We start from the raw sequence: 26,420 nt of genomic DNA, 5'->3' as shown, positions 1-26,420 counted from the left end.
CGACTAAGGTCACCACCTGTCCCACTGTGTTTGGGGCAGTCTCTCCATGGACAGTTGTGTCCCAAAAACGTATTAGAAATGGCTGATGTGCTACGAGATGTAGGACACAATGATATCCCGTATGTAATGTAATGGTAGCATGAATTGGTTATTTCTGTAACAGAAATACCGAAATGACACAATAAACAGAATAAGCAAGGAAATTGCCACAATAATAAGCAAATTATTTAGGCAAACAAGTGAATTTCTATGCTATATAGTGACCGTTTGTATGTGTCGGCCTGTAAAGGCAGATGTGAGTCCCGAAATATCCCAGATCGGAAAATGGAAAGGTGGAAACCCCAGCAGCGACATGGGCATGGTCACCAGGGTTACCTGCTGTCCCAAAGTGCCATGGACAGTCCCTGATTGGACAATCGTGTCCCTGCAACAATCGTAAAATGGAAAATGACCTGCGATCCTGCCCGCAAATTCCGCAATATACATGTAAATAGTAGCATAAAACATATACATTACGGTATGGAACACAGACATGGCATAAGAAAATAAATAAGGAACCCAAACGCTAACAGAATAGGCTCATAGTATGGCAAACAAGTGAAGTTCTGTCTACTGCACTAGCCCTGGGTATGTGTAGTCCTGCAAATATCGAAGTGTCCACATAACATGCCCCACCATGGGCAATGGAAAAGGTGCCAACCATAATGGTCACAAGCAGTAGTGACAGTACATAGCCGGGTAGCTGTGCCGACATAACAACAGTAAGGAAGCAAGATACCCCAAACACAGGCAAACATGTGCATAGCAACATATCCCAGACCCAGCAACATCTTTGTTGCATACACCGGATGGTGTATGATGAAGTGTAATATCCAGAAGCAGAACACATGCATTCGGATGTACTACACAATAGCCTCATTGTACATGTCAGTCACACCCATGTATACCCCTGCACCCAAACCTGCTAGCATCCGTGTGCAGCTATACAACCACACACAATGTGCATACCTGAACTGTGGTAAGATGTTTGTGTTAGGCAATGCCACGCTGGCAAATCGCACCCCACATGTCAGCAACCCACCGCAGGTACAGATATGTAAATGGCTGCATGTGAATGTGTCAGCAGAATGTGTACATCCGCATGTAGTATGTACCCGTCCAAACCATCTAGGTTTGCATACGACACGGTGCACATAAGTGTACACATGTGGACAAGTCGGTCGGTGGACCACCGCATCGACGATCATCTCTGCAGTGAAGTCGATCACATATAGCGGAACAGGTGCCTAACACACAGGACATCCTAACAGGGTGCTACAGGCAAAGAAGGGGAAACTGGGACATCACATGTGGAGATGAGCGTGGCTGGACGGACAAATACACACGGTCAAGGTAAAGGATGGAACAACATGCATATGGCTGGATGGATGTTGTTCAGAAATATATAGAAACACATATGAAGTTCCAGTTTACACTCGAAATACTATATAATGTATTGAATTGTACCGTACAATATGGCAGCAGAACTAAGCCTGCATGTAATTGGTGAAGCTAAGCTGTACTGTGATGGAATTCTGAACCTGGCAGTAAGCAGGACAGCAGGCTCATGTCTGTCATCATTAATTATTTGCTGGGTTACAGAACAATAAATGTATGTACATGCATAACAGCACTCCTTCCCCAGAGGAGGATGGCCTTGTGAGCTCAATGGAAGATAGCAGTACAACTCCCTACCAGACAGACAAAGCAACGTATCAAGAAATTAACTGTCCACTGTATCGTAACAGTCTAGGGTCCTTGAAACAGCTACAATCACAAAAGGATACTGTAATGTACAAGGTGCCTTGCAAGCCTGTGTTATTCCCATGAGAAAACAATTTAAAAGCACGAGCCCAGCACCCACGTATGTATAGACTATTGCGGACCATAGTGATGGAAATGCCCTGTGACCAACCACGCCAGTAAGTTGGGCAAATGCTGATTGTAAACACTATATAAAGAAACTGCTTACTGTATAGAGTCAGACAAAACTCCCATACTTGGACTGTACATTATTTAGCCTGCCTGTGTACACTACTAAAACTGTCCGAACCCGAGCCTCCTGTGTTATCGGCTGTCACTTAGAAAAGTCTACTGATAACTACAGTCTGGTTGTAACAACTTATTTCACATCGTGATCCTTGTAATCCGAATTCCCTTGGTAAGCTACAGGTCAGAGTGCATGGCTGGTTAGACATGTACGCCGGAGAATATGCATAAATGGTTCTTCTTGAATGAAAAGACCTCCGACTGAATTGTTGTGTGTAAAGAGGCTGTTTACTGTCTGATCTGTGGCTGAAAAGCGGAAAACTGATCCCAAGAAGAAAACGTGCAGCCTTAAACAGGAGGCCCAGGTAAGGAGTGTCTGCCTTTTGTGTCTATTGTAGATCAGGGACCAGACTACATTGTGTTTCTGTTAACAGTAGTGATATCGGGTCAAGACCTACCCACATACTGTTAAATCTGAACATAGGTCAGGGGAACACACAGCAGAGTAAATAGTGAATGTAGACACTACAGTGGATACAGGGAAGGAGACACACATGTTATGACAGAAGGGTACGTAGCAGTCGTGTAGAGGATATGGGAGATTATTGAAGCAACAGATCATGTGATCCGCATTTGACGGGTGACGTGAAGAATATGCAATCGCAGAGAGCACATAATGTGAGTTACGCAGCAAAATGGGGTAATAAATATGACATTGATGGTATATTAGGCAACATACCGTTACTGAAACATTGTAATCGCTGAAAATCCGATGCATATGTTCCAAGGTAAACACCTGTTCCACCCTGAGAGGGATATGCCCTCTCTGGCCAGCCGTGTCCTGTAAATAAACCGAACACATGTCAAATGTCCTGATATCTCAGGACAAACATTTCCCAGATATATATCAAAATGGTAGCATAAAAGAGTACCCACTGCCCACAAGGACACAGTCCGACAAGCTCTACACTTTACATATGCACAGTGGTGTCCATTGTAGGACCCAAAAATTGTGGAAAGAATCGAATAATGTGTTATTTCAACGCTGCACTGAACTCATTGTCGTCACAGGTACACATATGCACCGCAAGCGTGTTTAATGTTGCTGATAGCTGTCCATGTAATGCAGCACAGATGCACAGAAATACCCAGGGTACCGGGTCCATAGAACTGCATCCACATCACACTTCCGCACACATGACGGATGTGTAATGGGTACTGTCAATTGTTGCAGTCAAGGGATTCTGGGTATGTAGACTCTGTGCTCGGTGTTGTTTCGCAGGCAATCCTTTCTCCCGCCCCGTGGGAGGGATGTGTGCGTATCACCTGCCTCAGTCTCCGCTAATAATGCAAACCATACTCCAGAGAATGCTAAATGTAGGTGTGTAATGTGTACAGCCCCATACTACTGTCCAGTAGGCAATTGTCATGGATGGACACCCGTATGGCCAGAATGGCACCCACAACTGCAAACCCGGATAAATGACATAGCCGCGGGAAGGCATAACACAGGAAATACACATAGGGACTACAGTTGACATTCCACATACAAAGCAGGACCGTCGTGCCAACACCGCGTACACAGCACTCAATCTGCCAGCAACAGACTGAGGAGCACCCGCTACCGTACAGCGTAACAGATGTGCGACCTGTGGAACACATACTAATGGCACACACACAACGTCAAGTAGGATATGTAAACTATGGCTTTCCCACCTATGAAGACAACATGGTTAAATGAATGCATAGGTAAGCAACATGTTCTGGTGGTGTTATAGTGGAAATACAGTGACGGATATGTCCCATTGGGACGCTCATGGTTTAAATTGAGCATTTGCTAACCAGCATCTTTGGATGTATGTAATTTGTCCACAGTAGTAAATCACCTGGTTATGTAGCACCATGTGGAATGGGTAGTCCAACAGACATCCGCGATTTCTGAACACACAGTATCAGTGAAACCCACTGCTCACAAGGACACAGTCCGACAAGCTCTACACTTTACATATGCACAGTGGTGTCCAATGTAGGACCCAAAAATTTGTCTAAAGACAGGAATGCCGCCTTCTTTCAACACTTAAGTGAACTCATTGTCGCCACAGGTACACATATGCACCGCAAGCGTGTTTAATGTTGCTGATAGCTGTCCATGTAATGCAGCACAGATGGACAGAAATACCCAGGGTAGCGGGTCCATAGCACTGCATTCACATCACACTTGCGCCCACATCACGGATGTGTAATGGGTACTGTCAATTGATGCGTTCAAGGGATTCTGGGTCTGTCGACTCTGTGCTCGGTGTTGTTTCGCATGCAATCCTTCCTCCCGCTCTGTGGGAGGGATGTGCGTAGCACCTGCCTTACTCTCCGCTAATAATGCAAACCATACTCCGGAGAATGCTAAATGTAGGTGTGGAATGTGTACAGCCCTATACTAGTGTCCAGTAGGCAATTGTCATGGATGGACACCCGTATGGCCAGGATGGCACCCACAACTGCAAACCCGGTAAATGACATAGCCGGTAAGGCATGACACAGGAAATACACATAGGACCACAGTTGACATTCCACATACAGAGCCGGACTCTCGTACAACACCAAGCGTACACAGCACTCAGTCTGCCAGCAACAGACTGAGGAGCACCCGCTACTGTACAGCGGAACAGATGTACGACCTGTGGAACACATACTAATGGCACACACACAACGTCAAGTAGGATATGTAAGCTATGGCATTCCCACCTATGAAGACAACATGGTTAAATGAATGCATAGGTAAGCAACATGTTCCGGTGGTGTTATATTGGAAATACAGTGACGGATATGTCCCATTGGGATGTCTGCGGTTTATATGAAGCAGTTGGTAACCAGCATCTTTGGATGTATGTCAATTGTTCACAGTACTAAATCAGCTGGTTATGTAGCACCATGTGGAATGGGTAGTCAAACAGACATCCGCAATTCCTGAACACACAGTATCAGTGAAATCCAATGCTCACAAGGACACAGTCCGACACGCTCTACACTTTACATATGCACAGTGGTGTCCATTGTAGGACCAAAATTTGTCTAAAGACAGCTCTTCCGCCTTATTTAATCACCTAACGGAACTCATTGTAGTCACAGGTACACATATGCACCGCAAGCGTGTTTAATGTTGCTGATAGCTCTCCATGTAATGCAGCACAGATGCACAGAAATACCCAGGTACCGGGTCCATAGAACTGCATCCACATCACACTTCCGCACACATGACGGATGTGTAATGGGTACTGTCAATTGTTGCGTCAAGGGATTCTGGGTATGTAGACTCTGTGCTCGGTGTTGTTTAGCAGGCAATCCTTCTTCCCGCCCTGTGGGAGGGATGTGCGTAGCACCTGCCTTACTCTCCGCTAATAATGCAAACCATACTCCGGAGAATGCTAAATGTAGGTGTGGAATGTGTACAGCCCTATACTAGTGTCCAGTAGGCAATTGTCATGGATGGACACCCGTATGGCCAGGATGGCACCCACAACTGCAAACCCGGGTAAATGACATAGCCGCGGTAAGGCATGACACAGGAAATACACATAGGGACCACAGTTGACATTCCACATACAGAGCCGGACTCGTGCCAACACCGGCGTACACAGCACTCAGTCTGCCAGCAACAGACTGAGGAGCACCCGCTACCGTACAGCGGAACAGATGTGTGACCTGTGGAACACATACTAATGGCACACACACAACGTCACGTAGGATGTGTAAACTATGGCATTCCCACCTACGAAGACAACATGGTTACATGAATGCATAGGTAAGCAACATGTTCCGGTGGTGTTATATTGGAAATATAGTGACGGATATGTCCCATTGGGATGTCTGAGGTTTATATGAAGCAGTTGGTAACCAGCATCTTTGGATGTATGTCATTTGTTCACAGTACTAACTCAGCAGGTTATGTAGCACCATGTGGAATGGGTAGTCAAACAGACATCCGCGATTGGGGAACATACACCAGCAGTGAAAAGCACTGGGCAGGTGGACACAGTCCAGCAACATCTAACTTGACATATGCACATCGGTGTCCATTGTAGGACCCAAAATTCTGTTCAGAGAATGCCTGCTAGCTTCCTGCATTACTCATGTGATCTAATTGTCGCCACCACGTCACAGGTACACATAGGCACGCAAGCGTGTTCAATGTTGATGATAGCTGTCCATGAACTGCAGCACACATGCACAGAAATACCCAGGGTATCGGGTCCATTCATCTGCGTCCACATCACACTGCAGCACACATGAAGGATGTGTAATGGGTACTGTCCACTGTTGCAGTCAAGGGAGTCTGGGTATGTAGAATCTGGCCTCGGTGTTGTTTCGCAGGCAATCCTTTGTCCCGCCCGTGGGAGGGACGTGTCGCGTAACACATCGTCACTCTCCGCTAATAATGCACACCATACTCCGGGAATGCAAAATGCAGGTGTGAAATGTGTACAGCCCTATACCAGTGTATAGTAGGCAATTCACATGGATGGACAAGCGTATGACTAAGATGGCACACATAAATGCAAACCGGTGGAATTACACTGCCGTAGTAAGGCATTACACAAGTCATACACATAGGGACTACAGTTGACATTCCCATACAAGAAACACAGACAACCAGCGATGAAGTCCAAAGCAAAGACGAGGTACTGTAGGACCGTCAGTGACCAACCAGAGCACACCAAGAATTAAAGGCAGTCACCATAGTCTATTGAGCCACTTCGTCTGCTTCATAAGCAGACTTATTCAGACTACATACAATGCAGTCCAACCTACTACATTTACAAGCATTAATTGGTTGGTACATTAGATGTGCTAGGTACTAATTACATGCCTTAAAGGCAGACAAGCGAACAAACTTACTTGGGTTACACATCCTACACAGTGCGGACATCAGACATTGGTTCGAAGGGTACAGTCTTCATCGGAAAATGGAAATATATGTACATATATGAAACATGAACCAACATAAAATGTTTTCCAAATGTCTGACTGTGTAAGCTACATATATATGTCCTACGGATTGTGCCAATATATTAACAGAACTGCAGACACCTAGTAATATGAATGAACCATAATATATACACATAAACCGTATGAATATGACTACTGTAAAATAGACCAACGAAATGTAAAGATTCACAATGTGCTAATGTTACATTCATTTAGAAGGTTACTTAAATAAATCAATCCAGACATCCATGTGTAAATACTAACAGAAGGCCAGCGAGGTGCTTGCCCTCACATGTACTGGGATGTCGTTCCACAGCATAGTGAGTGTCTGGGTGATGAATCCGTCCCAACAACACGCTCGATTAATGACAGTGTCAAGGTGTACGTCAGCTGCCCTTGTGGTTCTGAGGATCTACCTTATTTACGGAAGCATAGTCATCAGATCTGGGTTCGACCTAGCCGCATGCCAGGCACGGGTCACCTCTGGGCAAGTGGTATGCAACTGTATACAGCTGGAATCCTTTCAGTCGGTCAGTATAACACATATACCTGAGACCCTGCATCCGCTTTGTCAAGAACTGTTGGTGCCTTTCCAGCTGCTGCAGGTGTTGGGTCAGGATACATTCTGAACGGGCATTGTACCCAATCATAGGTCTATTGAGTGATGAGTACAAGAGGACAATGACCTCCCCTGATCTAGATGTGAATCCCTTCATGATGATGTGCGCAATGTGGAAGGTCTACCCAACTATGTTAGCAACATGTGTGTCTAACGAACGGTTAACAACAACACGTGTCCCCAGATCACTGGTAACCCTCCGTGTTCAGTGGACTGCCACCTATATGGTAGCTCGTAACCTTGTTCATCCCGAAGGGTATGCCTATGCATTTCCTGGCATTTAGCTGTAGGACATGTCTCTGGTACCACTTATCCACATCTGTGAGGCACTCCTGAAGGATATCTGTGTCAGATGTGTGTCTGACTTTGGCATCCGGTTTGCAGTCGATGCAAACATTGTCACCCATAACCCCTGTGTGTGCGTGTACATTGAATCGTAGATGCTGGAAATAGTGGACCCAGGACTGAGCCCCATGGGACACCACCTGTGACTGGCTGTGAGTATGACATGGCGCCAGCAACTATGGCCATGTGTGTTCTGTGACTCCAGTCCGCTTGCAACCCATATGGCGATGTATGGATTTACATTCAAGATGACGGGTTTATCAAGTATACCCGAGGGGGTATTGTGTCGACGGCCTCTGCCGGGTTGAGGTAGGCTGTATGGACTGCTTTACCCTCAGCAATGGCCTTGGTGACTGATTGTACAAAGTGAAACACGTAAAGGGCATGATCTGACTATGACCAAGCTAAACTGGGTTGTATCCAAAGTATGCGGGTCCCTATGTCCTTATCTATGTGTCCCATTATGATCCATCTCCATGGCTTTGCAGATAAGGCTTGTCAAACTAATGGTATGGTAATACCCAGGGTCAGTGGAGGCACCATCTATGTGGATTGTGACTACAGTTGCCTTGTGCTACTACTCAGGCATGTATCCTGAGGTGAGGCTAGGATTACACAGCTGTCGAAGTGTGGGTTAAATTCCCATAGAGTTCCTGGAGTGCACAGCTGGGACACCATGTGACCCATGGATGTTGTGTTGACTGCCTTGGGGCTGGATGTGGGTAATGCTGGACATACCAACGGCAGACGTGCCACGCCTCGAGTCCGATGCCCAAGGGACCACACACATAGCCGGCCTTAGGCATAGGCCAAGTAGGTAGCCGTCTAGGGTGTTGCTCTACCGGCACCTTTCCAGACTCTATTTGGTGTAGGTAGACCAGGAGGGGGGTAGCGGGTGACGTGTCGGTGGCAACCTCTGCCTAGGTCACCACTTACCCTAAGGCCACTCTTCCCGTGGGTAATACAGCAGTACCCACACCCAGACGCGGGTCATCGCTAAGGTCATTGCTAGTATGGCACATCATCTACGTAAGGAAGGAAACCATATATCCCCAGACATAATGGCACAGCATAATGCCTGTTCGCCGGCCAAAGGCAGACATCGTCACCAACGCCGTCGGTGCGGACGTATCGCGCGAGATGTCCGTTAATGCCGACAATGTGTCGCTTTGTGAAACAAACCCACAGAGACATTCAATAATAGACAACACGGACAACCCGATGTCCTCGTGTCTGAGCTGGTCAACCAGTTACGCCATGGTAGATGTGTGTAGCACAGCGGAACCGGGGCAAACAAAGCAACGGACATGTCTGTGGCGCAGTGAAAGTCACACGCTAATGTTAAACCCTTGTAATATTGCATATTGCGCCATACATACGGAGGGTTAGTAATGGAAGTAGGTTAGTTCGATCAGACTGTGTGCAATTAGTATAACGAGATCTACAACGGATACACCGCCAATCGGCTATATCACGGTTGCACTAATTGGGGGCCGTACATGGTACCATGGACACGGACAAACGTGCCCATGTGACTCATCTAACATTCGGTGACAGGGTCAGGCGGTCCCATTACAGTGCGGGCTATGCCAAGACCAAACCCAAAGCACCACAGCAACACCCTGACAATCGAAGGCCTGTATGCATATGGGATATAAGCAGCTGTCATCTGAACAGCCCTGTGGTGGCTACATATGCATCCTGGGCCATGAGCGAGGGGAATAGGAATGTTCAACATGCAGTACCGCACCTTTCCCAGCAGGAGAATGGATGCCTGTGACGATGCGTGTGTCGCGAAAAAGGGGGGTGATATGTAAATGTACATAGGTACCACGGGTATGCATATTAATGACAACGTAACAGCTAACGTGCACTGGTCATCCGAAGTAGAGTCAAACGTGACTGCAGTCACGTTGGAATTATGACTATAGAACATATAGATGTGCATGGTAATGCGTAAAGCGCCCATGCTGCAAAAGACTGTTACATATATAAAGCTGTAAGTGCTTTCGCACACGCCCGGCCAACCGGATCAGACATATGTTACCGGAATAGTCACAAGTAACGAAAACACGCAATCCACACAGACACTGTAAACATATATAACGGACGACGGATATGTGTAAAGTGCGCGTAACCCACAATCTGGACATGCTAGCAGTATGCGGTGCTGCGGTGTGTGATCCAGTGGAACCAGGAAGGATTCACGGATGTCTCCTCCACACGCTTACATTCATAATTGTCAAATATATGCTTAAATAGTACCTATTGATTCCATGCTTTGTTATCGTAATGCTACTATTATACACATCGATATACAATAACCTGATCAACACACTACATTCCTAAGGTGCACTCTCGCCACCAATTATCAACTATGTGTCCGGATACTGATTGTATTTACCAATATTGTAGATATATTAACACATTGTTGGTATTATTGTTTCCATAGAGCTGGATTTGCCAGGGCTATCCTGCATGGCTTTGAGTGCTAAAGGGCCTTCCTCCCACATGTTTCCTCTTGAGCTTTGTATTCTTTTCCTTTAATAGTGAGTTCTGCAACGGTGATATTAGCGACATAGTACATCTGTATAAAAATCTTACAAAACAGTATACTCTTCCCTTCACTGTTGCTCCCTCCTCTCCCTTCCTCTACTCTTATTTTTCTTTCTTTCTGGGCACATGTTCCTCCTTTCTCCTCGACTGTCTATCCCAGTTTTTCAGTTCTGAGTTGTGCACACCGAATGTCCCCTTTGTATGTCCAGCAAACTTTTGTTGTGGCAGCACACGAGTGACACATGATGTCCTTCTAAAGAACCTCAGCTTTTTATACTAATGGGGTATTGGGCTGCCCTTTCCCTTAGCAAGGAATACTGCAACAGTAAAGAACATCTAGTGTTAAGTGGTAAGATTTTACACACTCTGTACTTTTTTATTATGCATTATGCTACTTTTGGTCAACTGTTCTATTTTTATTATATAGCATTACGCAAGTGTTAAATGAGGGTTTTAGGTAGGCAGCTTCCAGCATCTTGGAAGAAGTGTTGGTTTCACTGCTTGTTTGCAAGACTTGTTTGTTTTTGGCCGGAAGTGCAGTGAGGAGTTATGTTTTATGCCTGAGAATGCTTGTCAATGATTTCTTTATATTGTCAACCTGAAGTTCCAGCACAATGGGTTTGTTTGGGGTTCTCTGCATTGGAGTGAGCTGTCAAGAAATGGAAGAAGTGATAGGGTCAGCCTGTTCGTCATGGTGGAAGTGGAGGGTTGTTGTAGGACATGACCATTGCTGATTCCTACTTGAGACCATAGGAGCCAGAATGAGTAGCAAATTCCTTTTCAGAATAGGTAGGCAAAAGCCTTTGAGATAATAATCACTAAGGATACAGGGATGGACCTGCATAGCATTCTCATCAGAAGCTCATCTTGATTCTACTTACTCAGTACCTGGAAGAAGGAATGAGACTGATGAAGCCACCGCCAGTACACAAGCTGGCCTCTGTATGAGTGCACCTTTGTTTTCACCTCCTCCCTCCAGTTACTGATTGTTGGCAAACTAGCACTGAGGATTTTCTCTTGAAAGGGAGGACCCACCTGACAGTGTCAAATGAGTTGTGGGCCCAGTTGCAGTAGTGCAGTGTAAGAGGTTCTCACTGTCTGATCTAACATTTGGTCCAGCATGCATATGGGCTGTTGGTTTTAAATATATCGTACCATATTTCTGACAGTAATGTATGCTTTTTTTCCAGACTGAATAAAATTATAACCAAGTCGCTACACAGAAAAAACAGTTCACTGGAACGCACCGAGTAATTACTGGATATTACAAAAAGGTTGTCCTTGCTATGGTGTTCCCTTACTTAAGACTTCAGTTCTGTGCACATTCACAACGATCTGTAGGATAGGTATGTTTTTTATGTATTTGTTTATGCTGTAAGGAATGCTAAATTTCTTTTTGACTTTATCTTTTGCTTAGAATTTTGCCAGAGCCAGTCAGCATTACAAGAATACTAACAAATTTTATTTACGAAGTTTACGCTTTTTGACTGCTGTTCTAATAATTGGTGATATTTAATTTCTGTAAGTGTAGATCATATCCTCCCTGATCTGTCTGCCCAATGGCTGTACTACCTGCACCCCAACTGTCTGTCATCCTGCGGTGGAGCCAGAGCGAGACAGTTCATTACCAAAAACATGAGCACTAAAGATCTGTTTGTCTTCTGACAGGGTTGTGGCCAAATTAGTCAATTCATTCTTCCTGGAGGTGAGACAGTAGAGAGCGCCAGTTTATGGCCATATGAATTGAAGCAATTGTTTTGATCCACTTCACCCACACATGACCCTTAACTTTATGGTAGTTTAGGAATGCACACCTGCATGCTACCCATACATGGAGGTACTTCTGGCTACTAAGATAACCAATCAATCATAGTCCCTTCCCCTACGATGGCCACAACCATCCTTTCCTGCCACGGACAGACCCCAAAGAGGCAGATACAGGTGCCCAGGGGCAGAGGACAATCCCAAGGATCGTTTAGAGGCAGACAATGGCAAGCTCCTACACAAAGAGGTGGTGAGGATAACTCGCAATCTTTCAGAAAGCAAACCTAATGACTTTCCCCTTTGCATGCCAAACAAGTCTCATATGGCAGCCCCCTTAGGAGGAAAGCTGGAATTTTCAAAAAATTGGCATATTGTCATTTGGCATATTGTCACAAAAGACAAATGGATCCTGGACATTATAAACAGAGGCTACAGATTCCATTTTCACACCCTTCCAAAAATGAGAGGCATGCCAAACCTACCACACAATCAAAGGGCAGAGGCACAAAGGCAAATTACAGATCTCATAAACATGAAAGCTATTCAAGAGGTACCTAAGCACGAACAAGGTCAAGGTTTTTATTCCAGGCTATTTCTGGTACCAAGGAAGGGAAAAGATTGGAGACCTATTTTGGACCTATCCATCCTAAACACATTTCTACTCGTACCAAAATTCAAGATGCTCACTCAACTTCTTCCCATGCTGGGCAAGGAGTCTTGGCTGGTAACATTGGACCTCAAGGAGGCATACCTGCATGTCCCAATCAGACAAAATTGCAAAAGGTACCTCAGATTTCTTGCAGGTTCAACCCATTATCAAATCTCTGAATTGCCCTTTGGCTTATCTACTACGCCCAGAGTATTTACGAAATGCCTGGCATCAGTAATTGCCTACTGCAGACTTCAAGGGATACAAATATACCCCTATTTGGACGACTGCCTGATCCAAGCGGACAGCAAGCACATTCTTCTGAAACATCTGGCTTATGTAATAATGTTGTTGAACTCTCTGGGATACACTGTCAACCAAAAGAAATCAAGGCTAATACCCTCTCGGAAGATAATTTTCCTGGGTGCCAACTTGGACACAAACACCCAGATGGCCTACCTGACGCCAGAGAAGCAGGGGCAAACTAATTCAATACTTCAGAGCACTAGCAAACTGCACCAGGCTGACTGCAAGGAAAATCCTGCAGGCTCTGGGATTCATGACATCTTGCATCTTACTAATCCCATGTGCAAAGCTGCATATGAGGAAACTACAATGGTACCTGAAAAACATATGGTCTCAACACAGCCACAGTTTGGAAACAATAATACCACTAATTCCATGTCTGCAAAAGGAATTTCTGTGGTGGGCTCAAGCATGCCAATCAAACACAGGTCTTCCATTCAGCAAGCCTCAAGCAAATCAAGTCATCACAACAGACGCCTCGGACTACGCCTGGGGGGCGCACATGATAGATCGGTGCATTCAGGGCAAATGGTCCCAAAAAGAAAAGCACCTTCACATCAATCAAAAGGAAATGCTAGCAGTAATAAATGCTATTATAGCTTTCAAGGACCTTCTACAACCAGGTCAACTATTGATGAGAACGGACAACACCACAGTTGTGTGGTACATAAACAGGGAGGAACACATTCATACCCCCTATGCAGACTGGCCATGTCACTTTGGAACATGGCCATGGACTTACAAATTGAACTACAAGCACAGTACTTGCCAGACAAGGAAAACACGCTGGCAGACAACCTAAGCAGGAATATGACAGATCCACACGAATGGAAATTGCATCCAAAAGTTTTTACAGAAATAATCCAAGAATGGGGAGGGCCAGACATAGATCTCTTTGCCTCCCACAAAAATCACCAATTGACAAAATTCTGCTAAAGGATTTTCCATCCAAAGGCCTGGAGAGTGGACGCTCTCTCTTTCAGTTGGACATCAATGACAGTTTATGCCTTCCCACCTCTTCCTCTGCTGCCCAAAGTTCTATTGAAAACCAGAGCAGACAGACCAAAGATGATTCTCATTGCTCCGGACTGGCCAAGGCAACACTGGTACCCACTCCTGAGGAGCCTGACGCATTCCCCACCATGGACCCTGCCTCTAATGCCTCTTCTGACTCAGCACAGCTTCAAAACTCTTCACAGCCAGCTAAAAACACTCAACCTAGCCGCATGGAAGATTCCTTAGCATCACAACAGACCCTACTCTCCAAGGAGGTGCAGGATGTCATTTTGGAGGCCAGAAGGCCGTCAACTAGAAAAGTTACTCCGCAAAATGGAAACTCTTTTGTGTCTGGAATGAGAAAAAGGGCCAGGATCCTGGAAAACTGAATTTACCTCAAATACTACAGTATTTAGCTGAGCTGCTAAGCAGTGGACTTTCATTCTCCTCCATCAAAATCCATGCTTCAGCCATTTCTGCAGAATACAACACTGATCCACCTTTATTTTCTCACCCTCTCTTAAGACAGTTCCTCAGAGGGGCTAAGAATCTAAGACCCCCAAGGAAACAGCCAATACCTGCTTGGGATCTTAATTTCATTCTGGAAAAACTGACATTGCCTCCCTTTGAGCCAGCTGCCTCATCAGATTTGCAATATTTGTCCTGGAAACCAGCTTTCCTTCTGGCTCTTACCTCAGCTCATAGAGTTTCAGAACTACAAGCTCTCGTGGCTGTGCAGCCTTTTATCATCTTCCATCAGGACAGAGTTTCCTTACGAACCAACCCGTCCTTTATGCCTAAAGTGGTATCCAGGGTAGCTTTAAATCAGGCCATACATTTACCTACTTTTTATCGTAATCCTCAAAACAAAGGGGAGAGATTACTACATTCCTTGGACATCCACAGACAACTGCGTTATTTGGACAGAACAAAGCCTTTCAGAAAATCAGAACAGCTCTTTGTGTTCTTTGCTGTAGGAGCTCAAGGAAAGCCAATTTCCAAACAGACCATCTCAAAATGGATAGCCCACTGCATACGCTTTTGCTATTCTTTTCATGGCAAAACTGTACCTACAGGCATCAGATCTCATTCCACCAGGGCCACAGCCACCTCTGCAGCTTTCCTCAGAGGAGTTCCTACCAAAGATATTTTGGAAGCAGCCACTTGGAGTTCTGTGCATACCTTCTTCATGCACTACAACCTACCATTATACTCCAAAACTAGAGCAGGCTTTGCCACTGCAGTCTTGCAGGGCATTTTGGCTCCTCCTAGTTCCACCTAGTGCCTACCACCCCTTTCTTAGCTTTGGGATTCTACCCATCTGTTATAACTGCAGCTGTATGCACGATGAACATAGTACAGTTTTGTACCTACCATAAATGTAGATGTTCGAGTGCTAATACAGCTGCAGTCCAGGTTTCCCTCCCTACTTCCCCTCTTGGGACAGGCCTATAGGCCAACACATCCTTTATACAACCTGATTGGGGTATTCATTTATGATGTATTTGCTTGCAACTACTGTATTTTGATTATATTGCACTGCATTATTACACACATTTATGTATTACCTGACATCTGGGGCAAGAAAAACTGAAGAAAATGGCGTCGGCTGGTTCCTTTATACCCCTGTCACACTGACGTCAGGGAAGAAGCTACGACAACAGACGCTGGACCTAGACTTTGGAATTCGGCTGACCGAGGACCCGCCTGACGGCAGGCGAACCCATCTGTTATGACTGCAGCTGTATTAGCACTCGAACATCTACATTTATGGTAGGTACAAAACTGTACTTTCTTCATGTTTCACTGTTGCAGTCATCACACTTGGGTTTATCTGCCTGCAGGTAGCCCTCAGTTGGCCCGAATACCAGAGACTTAGTATTTCTGCGTCAGATGCTGTTGCTCCAGGACTTGATGTCAGGTTTTCCGGGGTATAAAAACAGGCAGCCGACGCCATTACATCGAGCTTTCTTGCCGAGGAGCTTGAAGCAGATCGCAAGTGCTGGTCGGCCACTACCTGAGTTTTCATTTACAAATTGAGTCATCCTGAAGTCTTCTAAAGCTAAGTACCCCATTGGGGATCCTTTTTTTTTGCTCTAACCAGTGTCAGAAAAAGTTAACAATTTTCTTCCCTGTGGAAAGCAAATACCACACAGATTTTCATTCTTACTGCGTTACCTGTCTAGGCCCAGACCACGATGTACCCCACTGTCGGTTTTGTGCCTTGCTCAACGCCCGAACCATTCGTGGTCGGGCCCTTATTGTCGCTAAATATTTTCGTTCTTGATCTTCATATTCCGAAATGGTTTCTGTAAACCATCCGACTACCGATTTTATTCTGAAAAAAATGTAAGGATAAAGACAGACAGACCACACAGGTTCAAAGCTGCCGATGGCACTTCCGTTGAGCTAGTCACCAGTTCGTCTGTATTCAGTGAGGCACTTTTGCAGCCCCTGATGCCCGCTTCAGTGTATTCGCAGGTCTCAACCAAGACCCGTTCGGAGTCCGGTATGCAGCGAGACTCTTCTTCGACTATGGAATCGGCGGATGTCTTTACCTTGGATGGGTCCAGAGCCGCTGAGCAGGCAACCGGCTTCTGAGGAAGTTCTTCGTACTACTGATGCTGGACACAGACTACTTCAGTTCTTTCTAAAACTACAGAGTTTCTAAGGCCAAGAGTATGCTCTACACCTAGACAACTGACCATAGTGCATGCACCTGCTCCCTTGCCACAAAATAAAATGCTTAGAATGACCGAAGACCTTATTATGCTGATTAGGGGAAGTCTGCCTTCCCCTGCGAAGTGAAAAAGGGACCTGTCCCCAGCAGCTTCAACAGATGGAGTCAGACGACACTGAGGTTTCTGATTATGCATACTTGCTCTTATCTCATCTGCTTATGAGGATTCTGATGCTGAGGAGTCCATTCCCACTGCTTGTCCTCAAGAGGATTTCTCTTTTGGTGAAACCTTACATTCTTTGAGAGCATTTCCACTAGGAATGCCAAGACTATCCTCAGTCCAAAAAGAGACACTGAGAATTTCTAGACTTGCCACAACACAGGCCTTTAGCAATGCCACCAGTCCTGGAATTGTTTATGTCTTTATGGAATCCAGTCTTACTCCTGATACTTTACCCCCTGCCCCTAGGAAACCAGACAGTTACTACAGAGTACCTGACTCTCTCAAATTTCTTTTCAAAAATACTACTGCTGACCCAGAGATAATTTCCCAGGGGGCTTAAAGGTATTAAGGCAACTACAGCTAAGAATCACACCCTTTCGGACAGGGATTCCAGATCTTTGGACAGATGGGTGGGTAATGAAGTGTATTCCTTTGCAGCTCTTGCATTAGGGCTTTGAATGGTCAGTTTCACATGCTGAAGTACCAACAACATATTATGGAACTTGTTAAACAAAAAATAGCTCCCTTTACAGACTGTGCAGAAAATAAAGAATTGCAAGAGCTTATGTATTCTGCAAGCCAGGTCAGCAACCATACGTTGCAGCGTGGCTTTGATGCCCTAGAAGCATCTTGCAGGGCAGCAGTCAATGGTTCTGTACTGAGAAGGCATGCTTGGCTTAAGGAGCAGACCTTGCCAGATCAGGTTAAGTCCAAGTTACTAGATGCTCCTTTGAACAAGGACAGTCTATTTGGCACCATAGCAGAAGAGGTTATTAAAAAGATGGAAGAAAAAGCTAAATCTATACAGACAGTTAAAGAATTCTTACAAGTACAGCCTACTAGATTCAGTAGGCACTGCCCCTTGAAACATTGGTCCTTTCCAGCCCCCTGAAGGCCATCTCAAACTAGACCCAGGGGAAACTGATCCTCCCCAGACTACAGTCTCAGGTTATGCAGAGATCTAAGCAATGGAGTGCTAAACCACCCCCTTGCGGAAAGAATTCCCAGTGACTTAACTCCACCCCCCTCCTCTGCCCAACTGCTTGTGCCCTAGGAGGAAAACTTGCCCTTCATGCAAAAACTGGATTCCCATCACCAAAGACTAATGGGTCCTCAACATTGTATCCCAGGGTACAAATTTTACTTCCACTCACTACCCACCCCAAGAGGGTTCTCAGATCTCCCTCTAAAGTAGTGGGCAGAGGCTCAAAACCAAGTTAAATCCCTGCTCTCTCTATTAGGGCAATTCAACCTTTTCCTGCAGAACAGATAGGTCAAGGATTCTATTCCAGACTTTTCTTGGTACCTAGAAAAGAGGGCACTTGGCACCCCAATCCTAGATCTTTTAATTCTCAACACCTTCCAGCTTGTACCAAAATTCAGAATGCACACCCTGCAGCATATTCTTCCTATGCTAGCCAAAGATGCCTGGTTAGTCGCCCTAGACTTAAAAGAAGCCTATTTGCACATCCCTATAAGGGAGTCGTGTAGAAAATATCTATGCTTCAGGGCAGGATCTATGCATAATCAGTTCTCTGCACTTCCCTTTGGCTTATCACTGCTCCCAGAGTATTCACAAAATGCCTGGTTCCAGCCAGTGCTTACTGTATTCAGAGAAATATTCAAATTTACCCATACTTTGACAACTGCCTGATTCAGGCAGACCGTCAGGAAATGCTGTTGCAGCACCTGACATTTCTAAAAAACCTACTAACCTCCCTTGGGTACACCGTCAACGAAAAGAAATAAAAGCTAGTCCTCAGTCAAAAGGTTGTATTTCTGGGAGAAAGCTTGGACACAGCATCCCAGGTGGCATTCCTCACTCCAGAAAAATAAGTCTATCTGACAGGCTATTTTACTCAAATGGCCACCTGAACCCAGCTGTCCGCAAGGAAGATCCTGCAAACCCTAGGGTTCATGGCCTCCTGCATCTTACTAATTCCATATGCCAGACTGCATATGAGGAAACTACAATGGTACTTAAAAAAAAAAAAAAAAAAAAAAAAAAAAAAAAGTCTTTGGTGCTAACATGCTCAGGACCTGGAAACTGTCATTCCCATAATACCCTAAGGAAAGAGTTTCTTTGGGCAGCAGCATGCAACCACAACAAGGGCCTGCCCTTTACCCAACCCCATACCGCCCAGACCCTAACCACAGACCCATCAGACTATGCCTGGGGGGCACACATGGACGGCAAATGCATTCAGGGCCACTAGAGCCCAAATCAGATGCATCTGCACATCAACCAGAAAGAGATTCTAGCTGTGCAGCATGCTCTGACAGCTTTCAGATCCCTACTCTCACCAGGACACCTGCTAATAAAAAGGCACCACAGTTATGTGGTACATCAACAAGCAGGGGGGGAACCCACTCTTACCCACTCTGCCGGCTAGCCATGTCCCTATGGAACATGGCCTTGGACATGCAAGTACATCTGCAAGCTCAATTCCTGCCAGGCAAACAAAACTCACTGGCAGACTATTTAAGCAGAAATCTTGTAGACCCACACGAGTGGCAACTAGAGCCATGCACCTTCAACCTTCTGATTCAGAAATGGGGGATACTAGAGGTGGATCTCTTTGCCTCCCCTTGCAATCAGCTCAGAAGATTCTGCACCAGGACACCTCACATCAGGGCCTGGAAAGTGGATGGCCCTATCCTTCCAGTGAGTAAATCTCTCAATCTATGCCTTTCCCTCTCTGCCTCTCCTCTCAAGAGCATTTCTGAAGATGAGACTGGACAGACCAAGGTAATTTCTGATAGCTGCGGACTGGCTATGCCAACACTGGTACCCACTCCTGCGAAGCCTTTCACCGGTGCCACCCTGTTCCTACACCAGAACCCAACCCTGCTGTCTCAGCAGGGCGGGACAGATCTTGCATCCACAACTGCAAACCCTAAATCTTGCAACCTGGCTTATTGAATCCCCCCCCCCCCCCCATAACCAGCCTAAGCAAGCAGGTGCTGGATGTCATCCTTGAAGCCAGAAGACCCAGTACAAGGAAATCCTGTGCTGATATGTGCAAAAGGTACTGCTCCTGGATTCAGTCTAAAGGAGAGGAGACAACTCTGCCCTCCCCCTCTAATCCTGGATTGCCTAGCAGATCTACTCCTCAGAGGCCTATCCTTCTCCATTAAGATCCATGCCTCTGCCATTTTGGCTCATTACAACACGGAGCCACCTCTCTTCTCACCCTTTTATCAAACAGTTCCTGAGAGCGGCAGACAACTTAAGGCCACCAAGGAGAGCACCCACCCCCGCTTGGGACCTTAACTTTGTACTGGAAAAGCTCACGCTACCCCCCCCCCCCCCACACCACCACCACCACCACCCTCATTGAGCCTGCAGCATCAGCGGAGTTAAAATTCCTCTCTTGGAAAACAGCTTTGCTTCTGGCCATCACTTCAGCTAGAAGAGTGTCTGAGCTACAAGCACTTATGGCTATGGAACCCTTCATTATTTTCCATGCTGACAGGGGTTTGCTGAGAACTAACCCTTCCTTTATGCCTAAAGTGGTGTCCAGTGTGGCTCTCAACCAATCTATCCATTTGCCAACTTTCTTCTCTCCTCTTCTCTAATCCTCAAAATAAAGGGGAAAGGATTCTGCACTCCTTGGACAGATGGCTCAGATTTTACCCTGGTAGGACTAAGCCCTTCTGAAAATCAGATCAGTTACTAGTCGGCTTTGCAACGGGCAGAGGGCAAGGCCATTTTAAAGCAAAGAGTTTCCATTGCATCCATTTCTGCTACAAGCACCATAGGAGACCAACCCCTCAGGGGGTCAGAACACAGTCCACTAGGGCAACTTTTACCTCTACAGCATTTCTCAGGAGTCCCTACCAGGGACATCCTGGAAACTTCTACCTGGAGTTCCGTTCACACCTTCACCAAGCATTACCCCCTCCCTGTCTTTTCCAAGTCTAGGGCGGGTTTTGCAACAGCAGTCCTGCAAGGCATTCTAGCCATCTCTAATTTCTTCAGCTTTGGGAATCCACCCAAGTGGGATGACTGCAACAGTGAAGCATGAAGAATATAGTACAGTTGTGTACACTTACCATAAATGAAGATGTTAGTGTATTCGCTGTTGCAGTCCTGGTTTCCCTCCCTCCAGCCCCCTGGTTTTCTCTTTCTCTCTCTAAACTCTCTGTGCCTTTTACTTATCCCCCTCTTTCACCAAGCATTACCCCCTCCCTGTCTTTTCCAAGTCTAGGGCGGGTTTTGCAACAGCAGTCCTGCAAGGCATTCTAGCAATCTCTAATTTCTTCAGCTTTGGGAATCCACCCAAGTGGGATGACTGCAACAGTGAAACATGAAGAATATAGTACAGTTGTGTACACTTACCATAAATGTAGATGTTAGTGTATTCGCTGTTGCAGTCCTGGTTTCCCTCCCTCCAGCCCCCTGGTTTTCTCTTTCTCTCTCTAAACTCTCTGTGCCTTTTACTTATCCCCCTCTTTCAGGGTATTGGTATTTACTTTTTTTTGGTGGTGTTTGCCCCCACCATAACGTGGCTCCCTGTTGGGCGGCTCCTGACATTTGGGGCAAGAAAAACTGATGTAATGGTGTCAGCTGCCTGTTTTTATACCTCTGACGACCTGACATCAGTCCTGGAGCAGTAGCATCCGACGCAGAAATACCAAGTCTCTGGTATTAGGACTGACTGAGGGCTACCTGCAGGTAGATAACCCAAGTGTGATAACTGCAACAGTGAATACACTCTAACATCTACATTTATGTTAAGTGTACACAACTGTACTTTCTTGCTCTTCAGGACTTTCATACTCTGATCCTTCCAGGGGCTCTCAATCTTTACAGACAATATCACAATGATGTGGTACATCAGTAAGCAAGAGGGGACATAATCTTTCTTCCTGTGCAGATTAGCTCTTCAGGTTTGGGATCTGGCAACTCTTCAGGCTGTTTATATTCCTTCAGAACAAAACCCTGTGGCAGACTGAACAGGTCCTCCACACAGGCTCACAACTGAATGCTTCACAGAGATGCGTTTCTGGGCAGTGTACCCCAGTGGGGTACTCCTCGAATAGATCTATTTCCCTCTCCTATGAACAAATGACTTTCTCTTTTTTTTTTTTTTTTTTGCACCAGCATCCCATGTCCTCTGACATGGAAGGTGGGTGCTCTCTCTGCCTTGGAAGGGGATGTTTCTCTATGCCTTCCCTCCCCTTCCTCTCATACTGAGGGTCCTATTCAAGATAGAACATGAGACTCCCAAAATCTTGTTGATGACTCACTTTGCTCAGACAGCATTGGTTCCCTCTTCTGCACATAGCCAAAGGCAGTCACCCCAAGTTGCATTAGAGGGTGGACCTACTCGCACAAGACTGGGGGGGGGGGGTCTCATTCATCCTCACTTGACACTGGGTGATGTGGCTTTGATTGCATTTAGGCACTTTTGTCTGAAGACTTGCTTCGGGTTCTGCAGGAGGCAAGGAAACCCACTACCAGGAAATCTTATTAATCCAAATGGAAGAGATTTTCTGTCTGATGCCTTGCTCGTAACCAGGATCCACTTACTGTGGAAGTTCCTTTGGTTCTCTCAAAGTTCACCTTTCAGTCATTTCTGCTTGTCTGTCTGTAACTCCTCCTTTGGCTTTTAGGTTTGAGGTCAAACAAATTCTTAAAGGCGTCCTTCTTATTTGGCCTCCCAGGAAGCCTATTCCTCCTTCCTGGGACCATAATTTTGTTCTTGAGAAATTGACTTGGCCTCCTTTTTAGCCTGCAGCTCCAGCTTCCTTGTAGCATTTTATTTGGAAGACTGCTCTTTTGGCCCTTAATTCAGCTTAGGCCAGTTTTCTGAGCTTTCATGTCCTTATGGCTTTCCCTCCTTTGGTTTTTCATATGGACAGGGGTAGCTCTTCGTACTAATCTGTTTATGCCCAAGGTGGTTAATGAATTGTCCCTTAATCAGTCTGTTAATTTGCCCACTTTTTCCGTACTCTGCAGTCTGATAGTGAGAAGGTTTTTCACACCTTGGATTTACATAGGGAGCTCCGATAAGACTAAGGCTGTTCGCAAGTCTGAGCATCTCTTGTTACCTTTCATCCTAGAGCTCTGATTTTGGCCGTTTATAAACAAACCATTTCTCCATGGATTTCTAAGCCCGTTTCATTTTGTTACTACTTTCATGGAAAAAGCCTCTCCGCTTCTGTAAAGGCTTATTCTACCAGGGCTGCGGCTTCTTCTGGTGCTTTTTTTTCAAGGGATTGTATGCCAGTTCCATCCTTGAGGCTGCTACTTGAACTTCTGTCCATACTTTCACTAATCATTACAAGCTGGATGTAGTTTTCAGGGATAGAGCTGGATTTGCCAGGGCTATCCTGCATGGCTTTGAGTGCTGTGCTGGGCCTTCCTCCTCCCATGTTTCCTCTTGAGCTTTTGTATTCTTCCTTTAATAAGGAGTTCTGCAACGGTGATATTGAAGGACATAGTACAATTGTATAAAATCTTACCAAAACAGTAGATATCCTTCCCTTCACTGTTGCTCCCTCCTCTCCCTTTTCCTCTACTCTTATTTTTTCTTTCTTTCTGGGTGCACATGTTCCTCCTTTTTCTCCTTGGACTGTTCATCCTGGGGCTTTTCAGTTCTGAGTTGTGCATGTTCGAATGTCCCCTTTATGTCCATAACCATGAGCGGGCAGCATACGAGTGACACATGATGTCCTTCTAAAGAACCTGGGCTTTTTTATACTAGCCGGGCATTGGGCTACCCTTTTCCCTTTAGCAAGGAATACTGCAACAGTAAAGGGAAGAACATCTAGTGTTATGGTAAGATTTTACACCTCTGTACTTTTTTATTATAGCATTATGCTACTACACAACTGTTCTATTTTATTATAGCATTACGCAAGTATGTTAAATGAGTGGCTTTAGGTAGGCAGTTTGTGCATCTTGGAAGAAGTGTTGGTTTCACTGCTTGTTTGCAAGACTTGTTTGTTTTTGCCTAAGTGTAGTGAGGAGTTATGTTTTATGTTTGAGAATGCTTGTCAATGATTTCTTATATTATGTCGAATCTGAAGTTCCGAGTACAGCCTGGGTTTGTTTGGGGTTCTCTGTACTGGAGGAGCTGTCAAGAAATGGAAGAAGTGATAGGGCTATGCCTGTCTGTCATGGTGGAAGTGGGAGGGGTTGTGCTGTAGGACATGACCATTGCTGATTCCTACTTGAGACCAGGAGCCAGAATGAGTAGCAAATTCCTTTTCAGAATAGTAGGCAAAGCCTTTGAGATACTAATCACTAAGGATACAGGGATGATTCCGTACAGAGCTCCACTAGAAGCTCATCTGATTCACTTTACTCAGTACCTAAAGAAGGAATGAGACCTTGATGAAGCCACCCAGTACACAAGCTGGCCTCTGTATGAGTGCACCCTTTGTTTTCACTCCTCTCCCTCCAGTTACTGATTGTTGGCAAACTAGCACTGAGGATTTTCTCTCTTGAAAGGGAGGACCCACCTGACAGTGTCAAATGAGTTGTGGGCCCAGTTGCAGTAGCAGTAAGAGTAGGTTCTCACTGTCTGATCTAACATTTGGTCCAGCATGCATATGGGCTGTTGGTTTTAAATATATCGTACCATATTCTGATGCAATTTTATGCTTTTTTTTCCCCCCAGACTGAATAAAATTATGAACCAAGTCGCTGTACAGAAAAAAAAACAGTTCACTGAACGAATTTATAATTACTGGATATTAAAAAGGTTGTCCCGTTATGGTGTTCCCCTTTTACGAAGACTTCAGTCTAGTGCACATTCACAACGATCTGTAGGACAGGTATGTTTTTTATGTATTTGTTTATGCTGTATAGAATGCTAAAATTTCTTTTGACTTTATCTTTTGCTTAGAATTTGCCAGAGCCAGTCATACTACTACAAGAATACTAACAAATTTTATTTAACAGTTTACGTTTTTTTGACTGCTGTTCTACACCAGGATATTTAATTTTCTGTAAGTGTAGATCATATCCTCCCTTGATCTGTCTGCCCAATGGCTGTACTACCTGCACCCCCAACTGTCTGTTTATCCCTGCTATGGAGCCAGAGCCAGGACAGTTCATTACCAAAACATGAGCACTCAAAGATCTGTTTGTCTTCTGACAGGGTTGTGGCCAAATTAGGTCAATTCATTCTTCCTGGAGGTGAGAGTCAGTGTAGAGAGCATACCAGTTTATGGCCATATGAATTGACAATTGTTTTGATCCACTTTACCCACACATGACCCTAACTTTAAGTAGTTTAGAATGCACACCTGCATGCTACCCATACATGGAGGTACTTCTGCTACTAAGATAACCAACTGCAGTCCCTTCCCCATGATGGCCACAACCATCCTCCTTGAACAGGCGCCTGAGACACTAGTCCAACCTGGGTTACCTTGGCATAGTCTGATCTTTTAACACTTGTTATTAAATCACAATGAAACCAATGGCATAGTGCACACACATTTATAGAAAATAAATCACACTGATGGCATACATACAGGTTTTCTTTTTAACAACTTCCACATTTCATAAGTTGCACAATTCTTGCCATTCCTTAAACCCCACTCCTCTTCCTGACCACCATTCTGCGTGCATTATTTCCACAAATTCCATTTATTTCTATTTAATGTGCTTTTCCTTTTCTAAAGATTCCAGTTCCGGTTTGTTTCCTTTACAATATTCAGTACTTGGTTTAGATTTTGATTTCAGTTTTCTAGTAATTGCTTTTTTGGTAGCCAGTAACATTACACTTAGAAAGACCTTGCTATATCTAGGCAATTAAATTCCTATATTCCAGCTTAAAAGACTTTAGTTACCGTTGTTTGATCCCCTTCAGATTTCTGGCAAAGTTCTGTGTATGGGAATTTTCAAAATCTGCCAGTTCATTGCATCCTCAAAACCATGTTTCCAGTTACCTGCTTCCCATCACAGCTGCAGCATTTGCTGAGGAAAAATTCACTGAAGCCTGCTTTGGCTGCAAAAAAATGCATCTGCTGTCCAATTTCATTCATTCCTCAACTGTTTGGTTCAGATCGGATTCTGCCACTTCTAGATCATAGAATCTTGAACTCCTGAGCTTCTACCTTTATCCACAATGTCACACCAAGCTAACCTATCTCGGATCTCATTTTCCGCCATTGAAAAAAGATTGCGAGCTCTCAAGCTTTGGGCATTCACTGATAGAAATTCAGATTTCAGTGAGTTTATTTTCATTTATTTCTCTTTCCTCTCTTTTATCCTTGTTAATTTTACTTATTGGACCTTTTTTTCCTGTAC

General features: G+C 45.1%; 1 protein-coding gene across 4 annotated transcripts in view; it reads left to right on the top strand.

Moving 5' to 3' along the window:
• The window catches only part of BRD1 (bromodomain containing 1), a 2,713,326-nt gene that overhangs the window by 1,127,941 nt on the left and 1,558,965 nt on the right, over positions 1 to 26,420 (top strand). For all 4 annotated transcript variants that reach the window (XM_044066979.1, XM_044066978.1, XM_044066977.1 and 1 more), the window contains exon 2: positions 24,781 to 24,937. In XM_044066979.1, coding sequence (XP_043922914.1) covers positions 24,781 to 24,937 — 157 coding nt within the window. The remainder of the gene's footprint in view (positions 1 to 24,780; positions 24,938 to 26,420) is intronic.

Source organism: Protopterus annectens, chromosome 3.part1, assembly GCF_019279795.1.
Source record: "Protopterus annectens isolate FY-2018-M chromosome 3.part1, PAN1.0, whole genome shotgun sequence".
Classification (NCBI taxonomy): Eukaryota; Metazoa; Chordata; order Ceratodontiformes; family Protopteridae; genus Protopterus; species Protopterus annectens.
Note: the sequence above shows the minus strand (reverse complement) of the source record. Positions and strands in the feature narration are given on the sequence as shown.